Below are 15,822 nucleotides of genomic sequence, written 5' to 3' on the forward strand. Positions count from 1 at the left end.
ATTGGCATTTCTTTTTTAAATTATTATTATAATTTTAATGTTAAAGTAATATTAGACTATGGTAAAATTCAGCCAAGGACATACATAATATTGCCAAAAGTATTGGGACAGCCCTCCAAATAATTGAATTTAGGTGTTTAAATCACTTCCATGGCCACAGTTGTATAAAAATCAAGCACCTTGGCCTTCATTTTACTATTGCATGCGTTAAATACATAACATATGCAATAAATGTAATAAAAAAGAACAATAACATTAATTTGTAAGGCCGTGTCACACAGGAATGTGACAGGGCCTGATGTGACAGGGCCTGACGGTTGGCCATTGTAAACTGCCATTACTCAGCCTGCTAGCATGCTAGCATAAAAACTGTTAACATGCAAGCAAGGAATTTCAATAACCTTTTTAGACATGTTTTGGATTTAAAACATTTTCATTATTTTCTGAAATGTTTAACCGTGACAGGGCCTGACCCTTTAGCTCGTCTTCCTAAAAAAAAACATACAAAAACAAGCTTAAAATCATACAATTCAATGAAACAATTCAACCTTAATCAATGTAAGCTTCACCTGGGTCAAATGATGTCACTTCCTCTGAGTGATACCCTTAAAGGTGTATTTCACACATTTTATGTAGAGTTTTATGTAAACGTGACAGGACTGACCAAAACATGGGGACAGTTGTAAAATAGAATTTATTTGTAGAATTTATATATAATTTTATGTTTTTGATCAGTTGATGTGAATGATAACAGCTTAAACTTGTTATTGATGAGTTTTTTTTTTTTAAATAACAGTTTGTAGCATAACAAAACTATGAAAGCTGTAGCTCCAATTTGGCTGAGGACAAGGGCATGGACAGGATTTGTAATTTTCAAAAGTGTTTTTAATAAAGAAAAAAATATCTGAGAACCTAATGAATGACATATTCCTTTACAGAACAACTCACAGAAATCAACTATGAGCCAGTTTTAGAAATTTTTGGATGAAATACTTTTTTATTCACTGTAACAATTCAAGGACAGATAATGTACGTTTCTGGTAGAATGTCCCAGAAACTTGTCTTTACTCTGCCGAGTATATGGGCATACGTAAATAAATCAATTTCTTTAACCAAAAAAAGTTATTATTTCACTGATATTCTCTGTATGTGTGAAACATGAAAATATGTCTGTATTATTCCCTAAAATTGTGAGTGTTTTCATGACGATTAAGTATATTCTCATTATTGTAATTTTTCAGATGTTTTGCTTTGGGGGAAATTTAGTGTTATGAAATTAATGTTAATACAAAAACCATAAAGATTGTCTTGAAGCAAAATGTCTTGATTTTAAGCTGAAACATGAAACTGACAGAATGTGTTAGCATTAATCTACCAGTTAACTGAATGTTTCTATTGCATCAGGTAATGACATGTTCATGAAGTCCTACAATATTGGCCTCAACAGACACACATCGCTACGCTTGGACCAACACTAAATTAACTAAACTAGATATTCACCTACACAGAAAGTGGTACTTTACATTTTGTGAAGCACTTTTACTGCTCCCAGTGTATCTGGAAAGTATTCACAGCGCTTCACTTTTTCCACATTTTGTTATGTTAAACTTGATTGTAGTCCACCTGTGGTAAATTGAGTTGATTGGACATGATTTGGAAAGGCACACACCTGTCTATATAAGGTCCCACAGTGAACAGTGCATATTTAGATGGTGAAATGAAGCTTTGTGAAGCACTGGGGCTTCCCCCTCGACTGTATTGTAAAATGGTTCATTACTCTAAGCTTTTCAACACGTTGCACACTAACGACATCTTGTGGTCAAAAGGTGGAAAAGCTGCCTTTCTGTCCCAGAAGACCGTTTTTTTTTTTTTCATTTTTTTTTTTTTTTCATTTAATAAATCACTTTGTGCTCTGTAAACCACAAAGCAATACAATTAATCAAATTCATGTATTAGTGTTAATGTAGTTCTTATACAATGTATGAACAGTTTGGTTTGAAATGTGCTGGGGACAGAGACGCATTCATTTTGTTTTCTCTTTGGCGCAGGTCATGTTTTGAAAGACGATGTCCGGCTTACTAATGTAAATAAATAAAAATGTATACAAAAATGTGATGATGTTCGACTCGTTTTATGAAGAAGAAAGCCTTAAGTTTTCAAAATGCATTAGACATATGACTGGCTGGTATTCTGCTTCATAAGTACCATGTTGACAATATGACATGATGTGGTTTAATGTAGGGACTGTTCGTTTTTTATTTTTTATTTAAGGGGCTACCGGAGGAGTTTTGAGATCTATAGTCAAACTAGACTTGACCCTCCCTTCGCTAGCAATACATTCTTCTATGAACCTACAAAATGATTGTGAAAAAAGGCATGACTCTCCCCGATAATTTATTGATTACTTCTGTACTGGTTTGCGCTTGGCAAAGATGTTCAGATAGCCATTGGTTGTTTACAACCATGACAAACGACTTCTCTGCTTTCTCATCTTACTAGGGCTGTAACAAACCAAACCCACGATTCGGTTCGTATCACGATTTTTGATTTTAGATTTGAAAAAAATCATGTTTTCGGTGCTGATGCGGTGGTGACGTGTTCATGTAACATGTGGGTGGCGCTGCCAATAAAGCACATAAAAGCTGTCACAAAGAACCGGCAAAAGTAATGATTATGAATATGTCAAATATAGCAAGGAGACATTTTTAATTGTTTATTAATAAACAAGTGTTTTCTGTGTCAGTGTCGACTGCAAAGATGAAGTTGACGATGCTGACTCGTGATCTTCGCAGCAGTGAACGCGCCGGAGAGAAATGCATATTTCATACGGATTACAAGCAGAGAGCAGAGAACAGTCTGTTTTCTTTCGTTTTGAATTGTTCTGTTTAAAAGTACACATTTCAAGCTTTCTATATATGTCTCAGGTCTGTGAGGCAAGTAGGCTACCTTACGCTGAGTTTCGGTTCATTTATGAAACGAGCTCCAGTTCACGCGCCGGCGCCTCCGTGTCGTGATTGTCTGCTATATTCTTATTTATTAAATCCAGGCAATTGGTTGATGAAACATTGATTAAAATTAAGATACAATTAATACAAAACAAAATTCACTTTAAAGAGAGTCAGCTGATCTGTTTGAGGTCTCTGTGAAAGTTTTAAAGCAGTCTTTTAGTGCCGCTTTCAGAGTAGTCACATCCGTAACCGAGAACTGACACGTTGTTTTTTCCCTCATAAATGCGAACACGAAAATTTTTATAAAAATTATAATGGATTTTTGTTGGGTCAGACCCATCTGCTAGCGATGGGGGGCCATGACTGAAAGCCCAGCTAACACAAATAGGTAACTGTTACTAACTGCAACGTAATCTGGTGACCAAACTTTCGTAGTGGCGAGGTAATTAGTTACGTCGTGGCAACCGGAAATTCCCTGATACGTTGCATATGTCATTTTCAAGGCAGACCGTTTGTGTCCTCATTTGAAGACTATTTAAATCTGCTGAATGATGAATGCATACTCAAAATTAGGTAAATTCAGCTAATTTATTTCGAAAACAACAGTACACATTAACATTTAAATTATAATTATAACACAATTATAATTTGTTTAGACAAAGAAAGGGAACACTTCGAGGAATGTAGAACAAGCGAACTACTCCAATTCTGCAGGTACTGGCAGTCGATCCTAAAGAAACAGCACAACAACAAAACAACAGGTAAGTCGTTCATTGTAGTAGTTCATTGTAACATTTAAATAAGAGTTGCATTAGGCTAAAATAAAAGGCAAAATAAGGGATATGATACTTAAACTGTCACATTATTTTTTGCAAATAATGCAATTTATAAACAGGCCTTTTGGTCCAAACGGCGAAATGATGTCTTTGAAGGGCACTTAGCTGGGATCAAAATTTGCTCCTTTTTTTTGCATTCTCACTGCAAGCTCTTATTGTTCCTTATAGGGCATATGATAACGTCTGCATTAAATTAATGCACCGTGAATTTGTCTGATGCAAATTAAATCAAGGAGATAATATTAGGTTTAGTGATATTTAAACATGAGCTTAGTTATAGGAGCTGTCCAGGGTGATAAAAAGCAATTTGTAACTTTTTCCTAACAAAAATGCTGTGAAAATGTTGACTAACGTGGAAATTGTTTTGGGCTTAACTTAGCTTAAAATAAAGCTCTTAAGTTGCTGAGCAAAATGCAAAATGAAATGCTTTTCATTTTAAGTCAGTCCTTTTCATAACATCTTGTGAGAAAAAGATGCAACTCCTGTGACATAAGATCTTGTGGCAATCAGGGTTTTATATGAAAGGAAAAGCGACATTTTCATCGTAATAACGAGATGTTATGTCGATAAAAAAATGAATGAGAGTAAGTCTCGCGAGTTACAGTTTCAGAAAGTGCGGTTAGCAGTGTGTGTATTGCATCACCCGACCCGTGCGTTGGAAATAAATAAGTGATAACTGGATAAAACACCAAAAGGGTGAAAAATATTCACTTAATTATATATAATTGGTGAGATATTGAGGCGATTACGTTGTGATATGTGACGATTGATGACAACTGATCGTGATCCATCTGAAGTGTCAAAAACACACACAGTTCATTGACCAATCATAGAGCATAAGTTCTGTTTATAGTTGTAGCCAGATAGATAGGCTACATCTCTTGTTTAACACAGAGGGGAGAAATAGGCTGAATAGGAGATCCAGATTGTGTTCGTCAGTAGGCTACAGAGTGATTATTTCTTTGATATGGAAGTTCGCTATTCATGCAAGTACTATGAAACTTGTGTAACTTTGACGTACATGTTGATTTATTTGCGGTTATTCCGGTTTGCATTTCCTACATTATTATAATATTTTTATTTTTTTGCACATTTAATTATTTATGTAGAATTTTGTGGATTTATTTATATATTTATTTGCGTGTTTAAATATGTATTGTTTTTGCAGGTTTTGCCCTCCATTGTTTCAATCAAATCGAACCATCGTCTGATTAATATGAAATATTTTGACTTTGTTCCCCCTATTTTCCTATATTCAACATCAATACCTGGACATGTTTTTTCAGTTGGGCTGGCACATGTTTCAGTGTCTCTGCAATGTAACACTCTACGTCCTTCTCTCCCAGATCAGACTTGCATTTCATAACAGCATCTGGAACAAAACAGAAATCATGAATATTATGTAAGTAGCCTATCATTTATTTATGCGCTCAAATTCACTTTATCAATATAATACTATCATTTTAAGTTTGGTAAAGGTATTTCACTTACAAATGTTATTATCAGACTTAATGATTACAAATTTTTGATTCGTTCAAAAAGCTGATTCATTCAGTAAAGACACCTTTTATATTGAAAGGACTCAAACTTGTGATCACGGAGAAGGAAGACGCAACTGACATGACTATAGGAACGGGAAAACCCCTTAACGGTGAAAAGGACAAGATATAGCAGCGGACGGGAAAAAAATGTTTTTTTTATTATGAATATAGGACTGACCTGACGGAAGATGCTATGTCTACTGTAAATGCAGCTACACTCGCTTACTCGATCTCTTACAATACTCCACTCTTGCATTAATGAAAAATATCAATGAGATCAAACATGTTTAAGTTGCTAAGAGTGGTTGCTAGGGTTGTTGTGTTGGAACTAACCGTTTTATAAAACGGTTAGTTCCAATCCTTGATTCTGATTGGTCAATAGCTGTGTTTTATTCACGATAAAACACAGCTATGACCGCTTCACCCGATGGTTCTATGTATCACTACACAACACCCCCCTAGCAACCACTCTTAGCAACATAAACCCATGTTTGATCTCATTGATCTCTCTCTTGGAATACTAACACTGTATCACTGGTGAAGAAGTCCCAGCAGCGCCTCTACTTTCTCCGCAAGCTTAAATGAGCAAGAGCCCCCCCGCCCATCATGTGCACTTTCTACCGATGCACCATTGAGAGTATCATAACCAGTTGTATTGCTGTGTGGGGCGGAAGCTGCATTAACTACAACAGGAACTCACTGCAGCGCATAGTAAACACAGCTGAAAGGATCATTGGTGCCTCCCTTCCCTCCCAGCAGGACATGTACAATCTCCGCCTTACCCGCAAAGTAAGCATGATTGTGGGCGATATCAGCCATCCTGCGCACAGTTTTATCAGCCTTCCAGACTCATGAACAGTTTTATTCACCAGGCTGTCAGGCGGCTGAACTCTCTCCCCTCTCTTCCACCACTCTTCCATTTTTCTTAAAATATTGTGTGTATTGTATTTTATTTACGTATATTTATATTTCACCGTGGGTTGATTAGTGAGAAACGCAATTTCGATTTCTTTGTATGTCTGGTATATGTGAAGAAATTGACAATAAAGTTGACCTTGACCTTGACCTTGATATTGTTCATTAAAGCTAGAGTAGAGTATTGTGAGAGATCGAGTAAGCGAGTGTAGCTGCATTTACAGTAGACATAGCATCTTCCTTCAGGTCAGTCCTATATTCATAATAAAAAAATTCATTTAGATTTGTCCATTTGTCAGTCGCGTCTTCCTTCTCCATGATCACAAGTTTGAGTCCTTTCAATGTAAAAGTCCTCACTACCGACTCACTCACTCACTCATTAAGACAGTCTTTATCTCCATCTAATGGCGAAATAATGTATCTTCTGTTTGCGGTCAGTGACAATTTTTTCCAGCGGAAGGAAGGCTTTTAGTGATTTTACTTCATGAAAGTTGCATAGATACATATTTTTCGGCTTTATTTATAAAAGCAATAACGCACTCGAGGCAAGTGCTATATCGTGAATAAGTTATGGCTGAAGGGGTTACTCCGCTTCGCTTCGGCAAACAACACCCTTCAGCTGTGACTTATTCACGATACAGCACTAGCCTCGAGTGTGTTATTGCTTAGCTTATATATATATATATATATATATATAGATATAGATATATACCCCTACAGTCAACTGTCCCGAGTGGTGGGCCATCGGCAGTACTTATTGTGAAGCCCTGATTATTATTTACTTGACTCCATGTCCTTAAAACAATTTATTAAATTTTTCTGATACACTAAAGATATATGATGCTCATATTTTTAACACAAAAAAGTGCACAGTGGTTTTATACTTTTAAATGGCTTATTATTCTGCAAAGCATCCCTTGTTATATGCAAGAAAGAAATACAGTTTTGAATGACATGAGGCCAAGTAAATGTTTCCAGAAATAAAAAGAAATGTTCATTCTTTACAATGTTATTTATTTTTTCAGACTCACGTTTGATGACTTTACACAGAGTTGTGTCAATCAGAGGCAATTTCTCCCTTTTCCCCTTCAAACTGAAGTGTCTCCACACGATGTTTGTCGCTACTGCCCGCATCACTCTCCTCACACAATCCCCTGGATTTGCCCCACCAATAAGGCTGAGATGGTGAATCTGTGAAGCATCATGGTTTGGCATGCAGGGTAGTACAGTCAACAAACTCATAGTCCTTGTTCATTTCTCATTGTCACAATTTAGTTGTTGAATATGTAAAAGTAGAAACTTACATAATTGTATATATTAATAAAGGAATTGTGCATATTTGCTACAGAAATACATACTATAGAATTGTATCACCGATTTTTTGATTTTATTTATTAGGAATGAGGAATTCATTAAATATATTTTTTTTAATAAATATGACTAATAAAAATAATTGAAATAATATTAATGCAACTTTCCATTGCTTGTAAATTAGTGCTAAAAAAAACAATAATGACATAACCATGAATGTGTTTTTGTAATTGTTAAATCATATTTAAATAAATAATACACAGTTTTTTTTTTTAATATCAAGGTAATTTCATGCGCCCCGGAAATAACCCAAATCCTCACCACTCTCCTTCTGAAATCAGCGTCTTTAAGGCGGTGGTCAAGGGCCTCAAGCTCCTCTTTGCTCTGAGCAACACTGAGCTCCAGGAGGTCTTCCGCTCTCTGATGACCCTGGCGTTTCCTCAGTAGGATGAGTATCTCTCTCTGGGTGGCTGCCAGGCTGTCTACTTTTCGTAGCAGAACCTCCAGTGTTTCTGCAATTAGAGAGCACCAGTTACACACTTGGTGAACCAAAAAGTAGCCTAATGTTAGTGTAATATATTAACTACAATACAAACATCATAAACCTGTCTAATTCACTGTAATTCACTTAAAACGCTATCTAACGGAAGAACTCAGTATCAATATGTACTCTTTTTCTTTTTATAATTTACATTTGTTTCTTAGGCCTATAACATGTACCTTTAAGCTCACTCTTCGTGGGGTCATTGGGTCGTTGGGTCTTCATGTGGTCAGCCCTTGCAGATGTTTGTCTCGCCTCTAAAACAGTTATGTAATGTTATACAACAAGCACTCAACTGTGAATTATCCTGTGGCTTGTATGGACAATTTGATTCCTCGTGATATGACCTATTTAACAATGTTATTTTGTTGCATACGCAATGTTATTATCATTGCCTCATCTCACTTCTAACATCAGCTACTTTCAATCCAATCTAAAATCAATTCAAATAAAGTTTACAGATGTTGAATACAAATTAAATGTTACCTTCAGTAATATATTCTGCCACAGACACAGAATTAAATATGGGTGATTCATCAGGATCTGCAAGCATGATAAAAACCTCGAACCTTGAAAAACATCATATTGAGACGAATCCACTAAACGGATGCGCCACTTTTGCCTGTGATATTTTACTACAAAAACCTGTCTTAGTAATCACCAGGAGAATGTTTTTATTTTAATAGTATTTAGTAGTATTTAAATCAAGTCATTGTCATTCTTTTCTGTACAACAGGTACAAAACATTTATATATCTGACAAATTATTCTTAAATAATTTATAATAATACATTTATCGTGAAAATTATTAAAAGGAAGTTTCTGTATGGATCATGGCAGCAGTAATTTATCCAATAATAATTTCCATTTGCATAGTTATTTTGTCATTTTGGCTATAAACCAGCACAGACAGTGTACACCAAATGTCTGTGGGCGCAATTAATTCTTAGTGAATTCACCCCATAGAGTAAATCATTTATTCAACTCTACCTTTAGATAAATCATGTGATGTACTGGGATCTGAATGGTCATAGGTTGCATTCTGGGAAGACTCTTTGACTTTTTCTATTTTGAGTATACAAAGACAAAAAAGAATTACATGTAATTGCAGAAAATATGTTTTATGGGTTACACTTTATTTTAAGGTGTCGTTGTTACAGTGTAATTATATATTTAAGTACTCAGTAATATTAAGTAACTACATGTACTTACTATAGGGTTAGGGTTTGGTTGAGGGTTAGCTGCATGTAATTAAGCATAATTTACTGTTATTACTATGGTAAGTGCATGTAACATATGTAACAATGACACTGTAAAATAAAGTGTTACCATTTGATGTACTCGTGGGACTATACTGTCTGATGTGTTTGTACTAATGTACTTGGTTTATGTTGGGCTGGGATGGGAAGTGTAGCCTCTGTTGCTGTATCAAAGAAATGTAAAATAACGAATATGTTTCAGGGGGGAATTTTTCATTTTAAACATTTAATGTAGTTGTTTAAAAAGAGCATACAAATATACTTATAACTTTGTCTGATGTTTTTTTTTTTAGGAAATGGTCCATCTAAAATAGCATGCAACATGTTCATTTACTTTAACCTGAATTTAACCTTGCCATTTGTTGAATGGTATTTACAGTGGTACCTTGATGCTTTCTTTTTCTTGGGGTCGCCCTCAGTGGTGTCTCATCTAAATACATCACACATTATTAATGTGCAGTTAGCAATGTTTTCTTTGAAAGTTGATAATGATCTGACTTCATTGTGTTCTCCGTGGGACCTGAGGTATCACCTGCATCCCATTGACCTCCTGTGACTGTGTCGGACTCTTCCAGACTGTCCAGTTCAGTGCTGTTTTGTGTAGATATCTTCTGAAGAACACGTTTAGTTGCTCTCCAGGATCGTAGATATTGCCTCGAACGTTCTCTTTTGTCCTCACTCATTGTTAAGCCTGTAAATATGTTAGTGTAATGTCTGAATGTGCTTCTGTTTTTCTAACAACAATTGAATGAAGGTCACCACTCTTAATAGGCCTATTTGTCACTTATCATTTTTGATTGAATTATTTTGATTACTGTGTAAAATTCACTGTGCAAATGGTAACCCATCATTAAAAATGCATGAAGTACTTAAAAGTCTTAATCCTGGAACACACCAAGCCGACGGTCGGCCGTCGGGCAGTTTCCGTGCGTCGGCCGACTAAATCTTCTCAGTGTGTTCCGCACCGTCGGCTGAAATTGGTCCTCGTCGGCTTTGTAACGGCCGATTCGACATGTTGAATCGGCGTCGGGCCGTCGGTGAAAGAGGGAACTCTGATTGGCTGTTCAGCTTAGTGACCGAGTCAGTGCACGAGAATAATAGCAAAATAGCGAGCAAAGTCAAAACGGTACAGATAGAAGGCTGTTCTAATGATATGTCATCTTATCTGAGTGTTCCTTGGCGAATATTTCAATATTAACACGAGAGGAGTGGAATAAAGACAGTGTTTAGCAGGATTGATATTCAAAACGGTAAGCACGCACTGCTTTGTTTACGGTTTGTGTAACTGCAGCCGGCAGCGCCGGTTTCCCTTTTTGAATGACGAATATAGACGAATATATCTGCAGAAATAGACAACTATCTCATTTACACGCAGGCGCAGAACGCGCATTCTAGCTGACAGTCGGCTGTAGTTCTCTAGGTGTGTTCAAGTGCAGCTTTTTACCCCGACGCGAGGCGACAACACAGTCGGCTTTCATCAGCGCTAGTTCGTCTGCGTCGGCTTGGTGTGTTCCAGGCTTTAGACTACATAAAAAATTAAAATAATAAACGAAGCTTGAAGTGAAGCCGAATAATATTACGTACCTTGAAATAAAAGATGGCAAGAAAATAAACTCAATGGAGGAAGCACTTGAAAACGATGTTAAATCTAATAAATTAAAAAAAGATAATCATTGGGTTGGTTTAGGCAAATGCATTGGTATCATGAATCAGAAACTGCAAGAGCTTGTGAATCAAATTGAACCATGAAATATATATATATAGTCTCCATGCCAACATCTGACTTATGCCTTTTAAATACTAATAATGTGTCTGGTAGGCTTTCAAAACATATACTTACAAAGACAGTCGCTGTGCTAGGGCTCTTAAAAGAGGCTCTGGGGTGTAGTTAGCTGCTGTTGACACAAGGAAAGGGGAGAGAAAGTAGAAACATGTCTAAATATGAGTGAGATCTGTACGAATTAAAATGCATTACATTTCGGCAATGATTGTTGACTAATCAGGATGCCTACTTTATCACTTACAATAATCAGACTGCAATATATACTGAAACAAAGAGAAGAGAATAATTATTTTCATGGTATAAATTCCAAAAGTCAATAAAGGCTCTTGATTTATTAATATACCAATTGCATCAAAAAATGCATGAGAAGAATGCAGTAATGCATCTGACGAGACTTTACAACCCACTAACACATAAGAAATTGAGTCAGTAAAATACATTTTCTTTCTTAAAAAATACTTATTTTTAATACTGTTAACAGTAATAATAAAATATAATTATTATTATTGTCATTATAATTATGAATAGTATTAATAATGCTAATAATAACTTATTTTATTATTATTTGAGTTTAATTATTATTAATATTAGAAGTAGTAATACTAATAATAATTATTATTATTAACACTGTTAACAATAATGATTGAAATAAAATATTGTAATAATTATTGTTATAAATAAAACAATATTTATATTTATAAATATGATTAAATGTAGTGGTATTAATAATATGACAGACAGACGGATGGCCGTGATCGCTGGCGCGTACACCACCCGCGCTCACGCGCTCGCAGCCAAGCCTGTGAGACTGAGACAACGCGCTTTCCATACAAAGTAAAGATAGTAGGCTACTATTAATAATTGTATATTTTATTTATTTTAAAGTAACGATAACATCACAGACATTACTGATGACTGATGAAACGAAAAAGTTTATTTCAATATGAGCGGATTTTCTCTAGTATTCCAAATGACGTCACACAGACTTAACGGCATTTAACGGTATTTCGGTGGGGAAAAACCGGAAAACCATTGTTTATGTGAAAAGTAGTGGTACATTTACTGGAAAAGACAGTTCATCAATTTTGTGACTATTAAAAATGTTCATTAGGTGAAAGTGGCAGTTATTTATCTTAATTATCTGGTTACCCTGAGTAGGGGCCTATAGCCTATACTAGTATGCTATAATTAGATTTTATTATTTACTTTCTTCAAAGTTTTAAGTGTCATTTACCTTTGTAGGGGGTTCGTATGTTTTAAAAGTAATTGTACCTAAATCGGTCAAGTAAAAAGTACTTTACCTCAGAAATGCTGGTAGAATAGGATGTCCACTTACAATAGGCCTATAAGATGAAAACCGGGTTCTGCGCGCGGTGGTCACAACCCCTGCTTATATACTGGCAGGTTTCGCGGGCTTGGCACGCGCACAAATGTATATTATTTGTATTTATTTTTTTAAATGTACATTTATATAATGATACCTTGCGTTACCTTGTCAAAAAGTGATATAGGCTACCACAATAATTTAGTAAATATAAGTTATATATAAACTTTAGAATATAAATATGTTAACTAAATTGGCTAGATTTACGAAATTAATTAACAATTAAAATGAATCGGTTGTGCAGTCAGTGTTGGGTACCTGGAAGCTGGAAGGGATGGGAAATACAAATAACATAATACATATTCAACAACCCATAGGTGGCGATATATGCGAGTCGCCAATGCATGCAAGCGAAGAACCAGCAGAGACGAGACACGAGTTTCTCTATCAACCTTTACTGTCTATGCTATCAACGCGTGGCAGCCTCTATGGTGGAAGCATTCGGCTTGGATGTGCAAATGGTTGAGAAGTAAGTAGTATGATATGGAATAATATGTGGAAATGTTTGGTTTTTTCATAGTGTGATACTTTGTGGGATTGTGAGCGTTTTCCCAGAGCTGTCTAAACGCGTTTTATTTTTTGCAGGATATTGTTTGTTTTATTTATACATTGACAATATGTGCAGGAAATTTCTACAGGTTTTAGAATGAACCCTTCAGTACAACAGAAACATGCAGGGACAGGCCAGGGCTGCGTTTCCCAAAAGCATCGTAAGCCTAAGTTGATCGTAAAAACGATCGTACGACTGATCTTAATATTACGGTCTGTTTCCCAAAAGCATCGTAGCTTAAGTAGCACTTGAAAATCTTCGTAGATCTACGAGTGCTCTGGAGTAATCGTACATCACCAAGTTCATCGTAAGAAGACAGATTTATGAGGACACCTGCAGGACAACCGACAGATTACACCTTTAACTTTATTCAAATGCAATGTGATTATAATATAAGGTTTGATTGTACTTTATTGTACACTTTATTACTCTTTTTTTGTTGTTGGTTAAATTAATGTATAAATTAAATAATTAAAAAGGTCAGAAAACAAAACAAAAAATAGAAATAATTTAATCTAATAATTTTAATCAAAATTAAATGAATGAACAAAAAATAAATAAAAGAAATCCTTTTAATCTGTTAAAAATTACATCTTTGTTTCACTCTATCTCCTCTAAAAGGACATTAATTTCATCTTTTTGAAAGGAATCTTTATTTTTTATTTTATTTTTTAGCTATTTTGTCAGTGCCTCCGCCTGTAGGTGCTTTATATAGACTTGTCTTGATTGCTAATCCACAACAGATGACAATTATTAGGTTAAACGTTCCATATAAGGTTATGTTTCAGCACTTCACGAATGGACAGCGACTCTTAAGTAGCACGTAGAGCGCATTCTCGCGCGTTCATGTTAAGTGCATTTTTGGGAAACGCTCGTGGAATTGCTGCGAGCGTTCGTAACCTTGCACGTAGAAAGCGCTCTTAAGAGCTAAGATACATCGTTATCGGGAAACCCGGCCCAGGAAAGTTTATTAATATAGCACATTGCATACACAATGGTAATCCAAAGTGCTTTACATAGAAGAAATAAAAATAATCTAAAGAAATAAGAATAATTTAAAGTATGAACAGTGACACAGTGCTCATTCAGTAAATGCACAGCTAAACAGATGTGTTTTGAGTCTGGATTTGAATGTGACTACAGTAATAGCACATCTGGGCCCGTATTCATAAAAAATATTAATGCAAAGAGTAGCTCCTAGTGACAAAATCCTAAGAAAGTTCTTAGAAATGTGGGTGTTTACTCTTAAAATAAATAAAAAATCCTAGTAAATAATTCAGAAAGCATCTTAACCCTTAAAAGAGGTCTTAAGGTCACAATTGTTAGGAGCACGGACGAGGACTTTTAAGAGGATTAAGAGTTTTTTCAGCAGAGGAGAAAATGGCAGAAAGACGAAGAGGGAGAAGAAATGACAGTGAGTTAATAAGACGCTATAAATTAGATCTAAATGTAACTGGAAGCCAGTGTAAAGATCTGAGGACTCTGATATGTTCATATTTTCTGGTTCCTCAATCTGGCAGCAGCGTTCTGTATGAGCTGCAACTGTTTTATGGTCTTTTGGGGAAGTGTTGTATTTCTATTCCACTGTAATACCTAGATCCTTCTAAAACATGTTCATAATCCACTGTAATCAAATATTGCCCTTATCTTTAGATTAAAGATGCAAGACGTCAATCCAGGGTCGTCAGAGGAGCATCTAACCAGTTCAGTTCTAGGTCCGGTTGCTAGGGGCGTTTGCTAATATTACTATTTTATTTATAAAATTCATTTAGTATTAATAGGGAAAAATTACTCATAGTCTTATTTAAAAAGGCCTATGAATCATCACAACATGATTTTGTTTTCTTTAAAAATATTTAGAATAATACAAAGACAAAAATTTCCAAAGGCAAAAATAACAAACACGGAGAAGTCTTTACCTGAATTGCGGCTCTTTTTGCGCTGTCCCTCTGGAGGTGTGCAACTATAAGATCGTCCATAACAACATCAAGTACTCGGCCAAGTACTCGGAATTTGGCCTCTGCACTTAACCCATCCAAGTTAGTTTACACATTAGGAGTAGTGAACACGCACAGCAAACCTTATTTTGGTATCATAATTTTGAAGGCCCTAGACTGTATAATTCTAAGAATGAATTGTTAAATTTTAATTAATGGTCTGAAAAATACTTATATGCTAAATAGATTTTTTTCATTACACCCAGGCAGGCTTGGTTTGGAAACTACGCATGTCCAATGGGAGGCTCAAGAAGGGAGACATTTGGATGTCCTCAGTCTCCTGACGTCTGGTCACTTCAGCACGTGTCATTGGTGCGTACAGTTAGGGCTGGGCCCGAATATTCATTCGGTGGGTTGGTATTCAATTAGAAAATTTGACATTCGAATATTTGACACAAATTATTGATTTAAAAACGATTGTATTGCTTCCGCTAAAACGGTGCTGAACGTCACATCACTGGGCTGCCCTGCCACTGCTTTCTCAGATCGGCTTGGACTGGCTCTACTTGCGGACACTCATTTGAAGTGCTGTTTCGGGAACTATAGGGAACTTCAACACATTGAAATTAGCAAGTGTAACGAGTCCCAGGTTGATGGGAATCCACTCTGCGTTGTGTTGATGGACTGAATAAAGAAACTTCAACCCTCTTGCTGTTCAGCACTGTTTTTATGTTCTGCATAAATATGAAATATAAGTTGTAAACATGTATTTTGTGACTCTCATAGAGCACCATTCGACGGCTTGTTGAGCCACGAGA

At 35.7% G+C, this 15,822-nt stretch overlaps 1 protein-coding gene and 1 long non-coding RNA gene across 4 annotated transcripts; one reads left to right on the forward strand and one right to left on the reverse strand.

Annotated features, from left to right (window-relative positions):
* Window positions 1-3,517: 3,517 nt before the first annotated feature.
* On the reverse strand, window positions 3,518-11,152 carry LOC309501998 (uncharacterized protein). 3 transcript variants are annotated; one of them, XM_082174312.1, is made up of 10 exons: window positions 10,935-11,152; window positions 9,898-10,041; window positions 9,736-9,780; window positions 9,473-9,514; window positions 9,082-9,156; window positions 8,272-8,349; window positions 7,873-8,063; window positions 7,272-7,431; window positions 5,053-5,156; window positions 3,518-3,678 (listed from the first exon to the last, which is right to left on the reverse strand). In XM_082174312.1, the coding sequence occupies exons 2-10, from the start codon at window positions 10,031-10,033 to the stop codon at window positions 3,646-3,648; spliced, it is 864 nt and encodes a 287-aa protein (XP_082030438.1). In that variant the 5' UTR covers window positions 10,034-10,041; window positions 10,935-11,152; the 3' UTR covers window positions 3,518-3,645. The 3 variants fall into 3 exon arrangements, with proteins under 3 accessions (XP_082030438.1, XP_082030439.1, XP_082030440.1); XM_082174313.1 differs by lacking the exon at window positions 9,473-9,514 and having other exon boundaries at window positions 9,883-10,041; XM_082174314.1 differs by lacking the exons at window positions 9,082-9,156; window positions 9,473-9,514 and having other exon boundaries at window positions 9,883-10,041; window positions 10,935-11,150.
* A 1,673-nt stretch (window positions 11,153-12,825) lies between these two features.
* On the forward strand, window positions 12,826-15,712 carry LOC309502092. The gene is made up of 3 exons (XR_014207146.1): window positions 12,826-12,986; window positions 15,271-15,413; window positions 15,550-15,712. It is a non-coding gene; the product is annotated as an uncharacterized lncRNA (long non-coding RNA).
* Window positions 15,713-15,822: the final 110 nt, after the last annotated feature.

The sequence above is a fragment of the Leuciscus leuciscus genome (genome assembly GCF_965113295.1).
Source record: "Leuciscus leuciscus genome assembly, chromosome: 6".
NCBI lineage: Eukaryota > Metazoa > Chordata > Actinopteri > Cypriniformes > Leuciscidae > Leuciscus > Leuciscus leuciscus.

Coding starts and splice junctions, on each gene's coding strand:
- LOC309501998 (XM_082174312.1), bottom strand. CDS start 10,033: ATGAGTGAGGACAAAAGAGAACGTTCGAGGCAATATCTACGATCCTGG. Junction 9,515..9,735: donor AAGAAAAAGAAAGCATCAAG/GTACCACTGTAA, acceptor TCTTTGATACAG/CAACAGAGGCTACACTTCCC. Junction 8,350..9,081: donor ATCACATGATTTATCTAAAG/GTAGAGTTGAAT, acceptor TAACTGTTTTAG/AGGCGAGACAAACATCTGCA.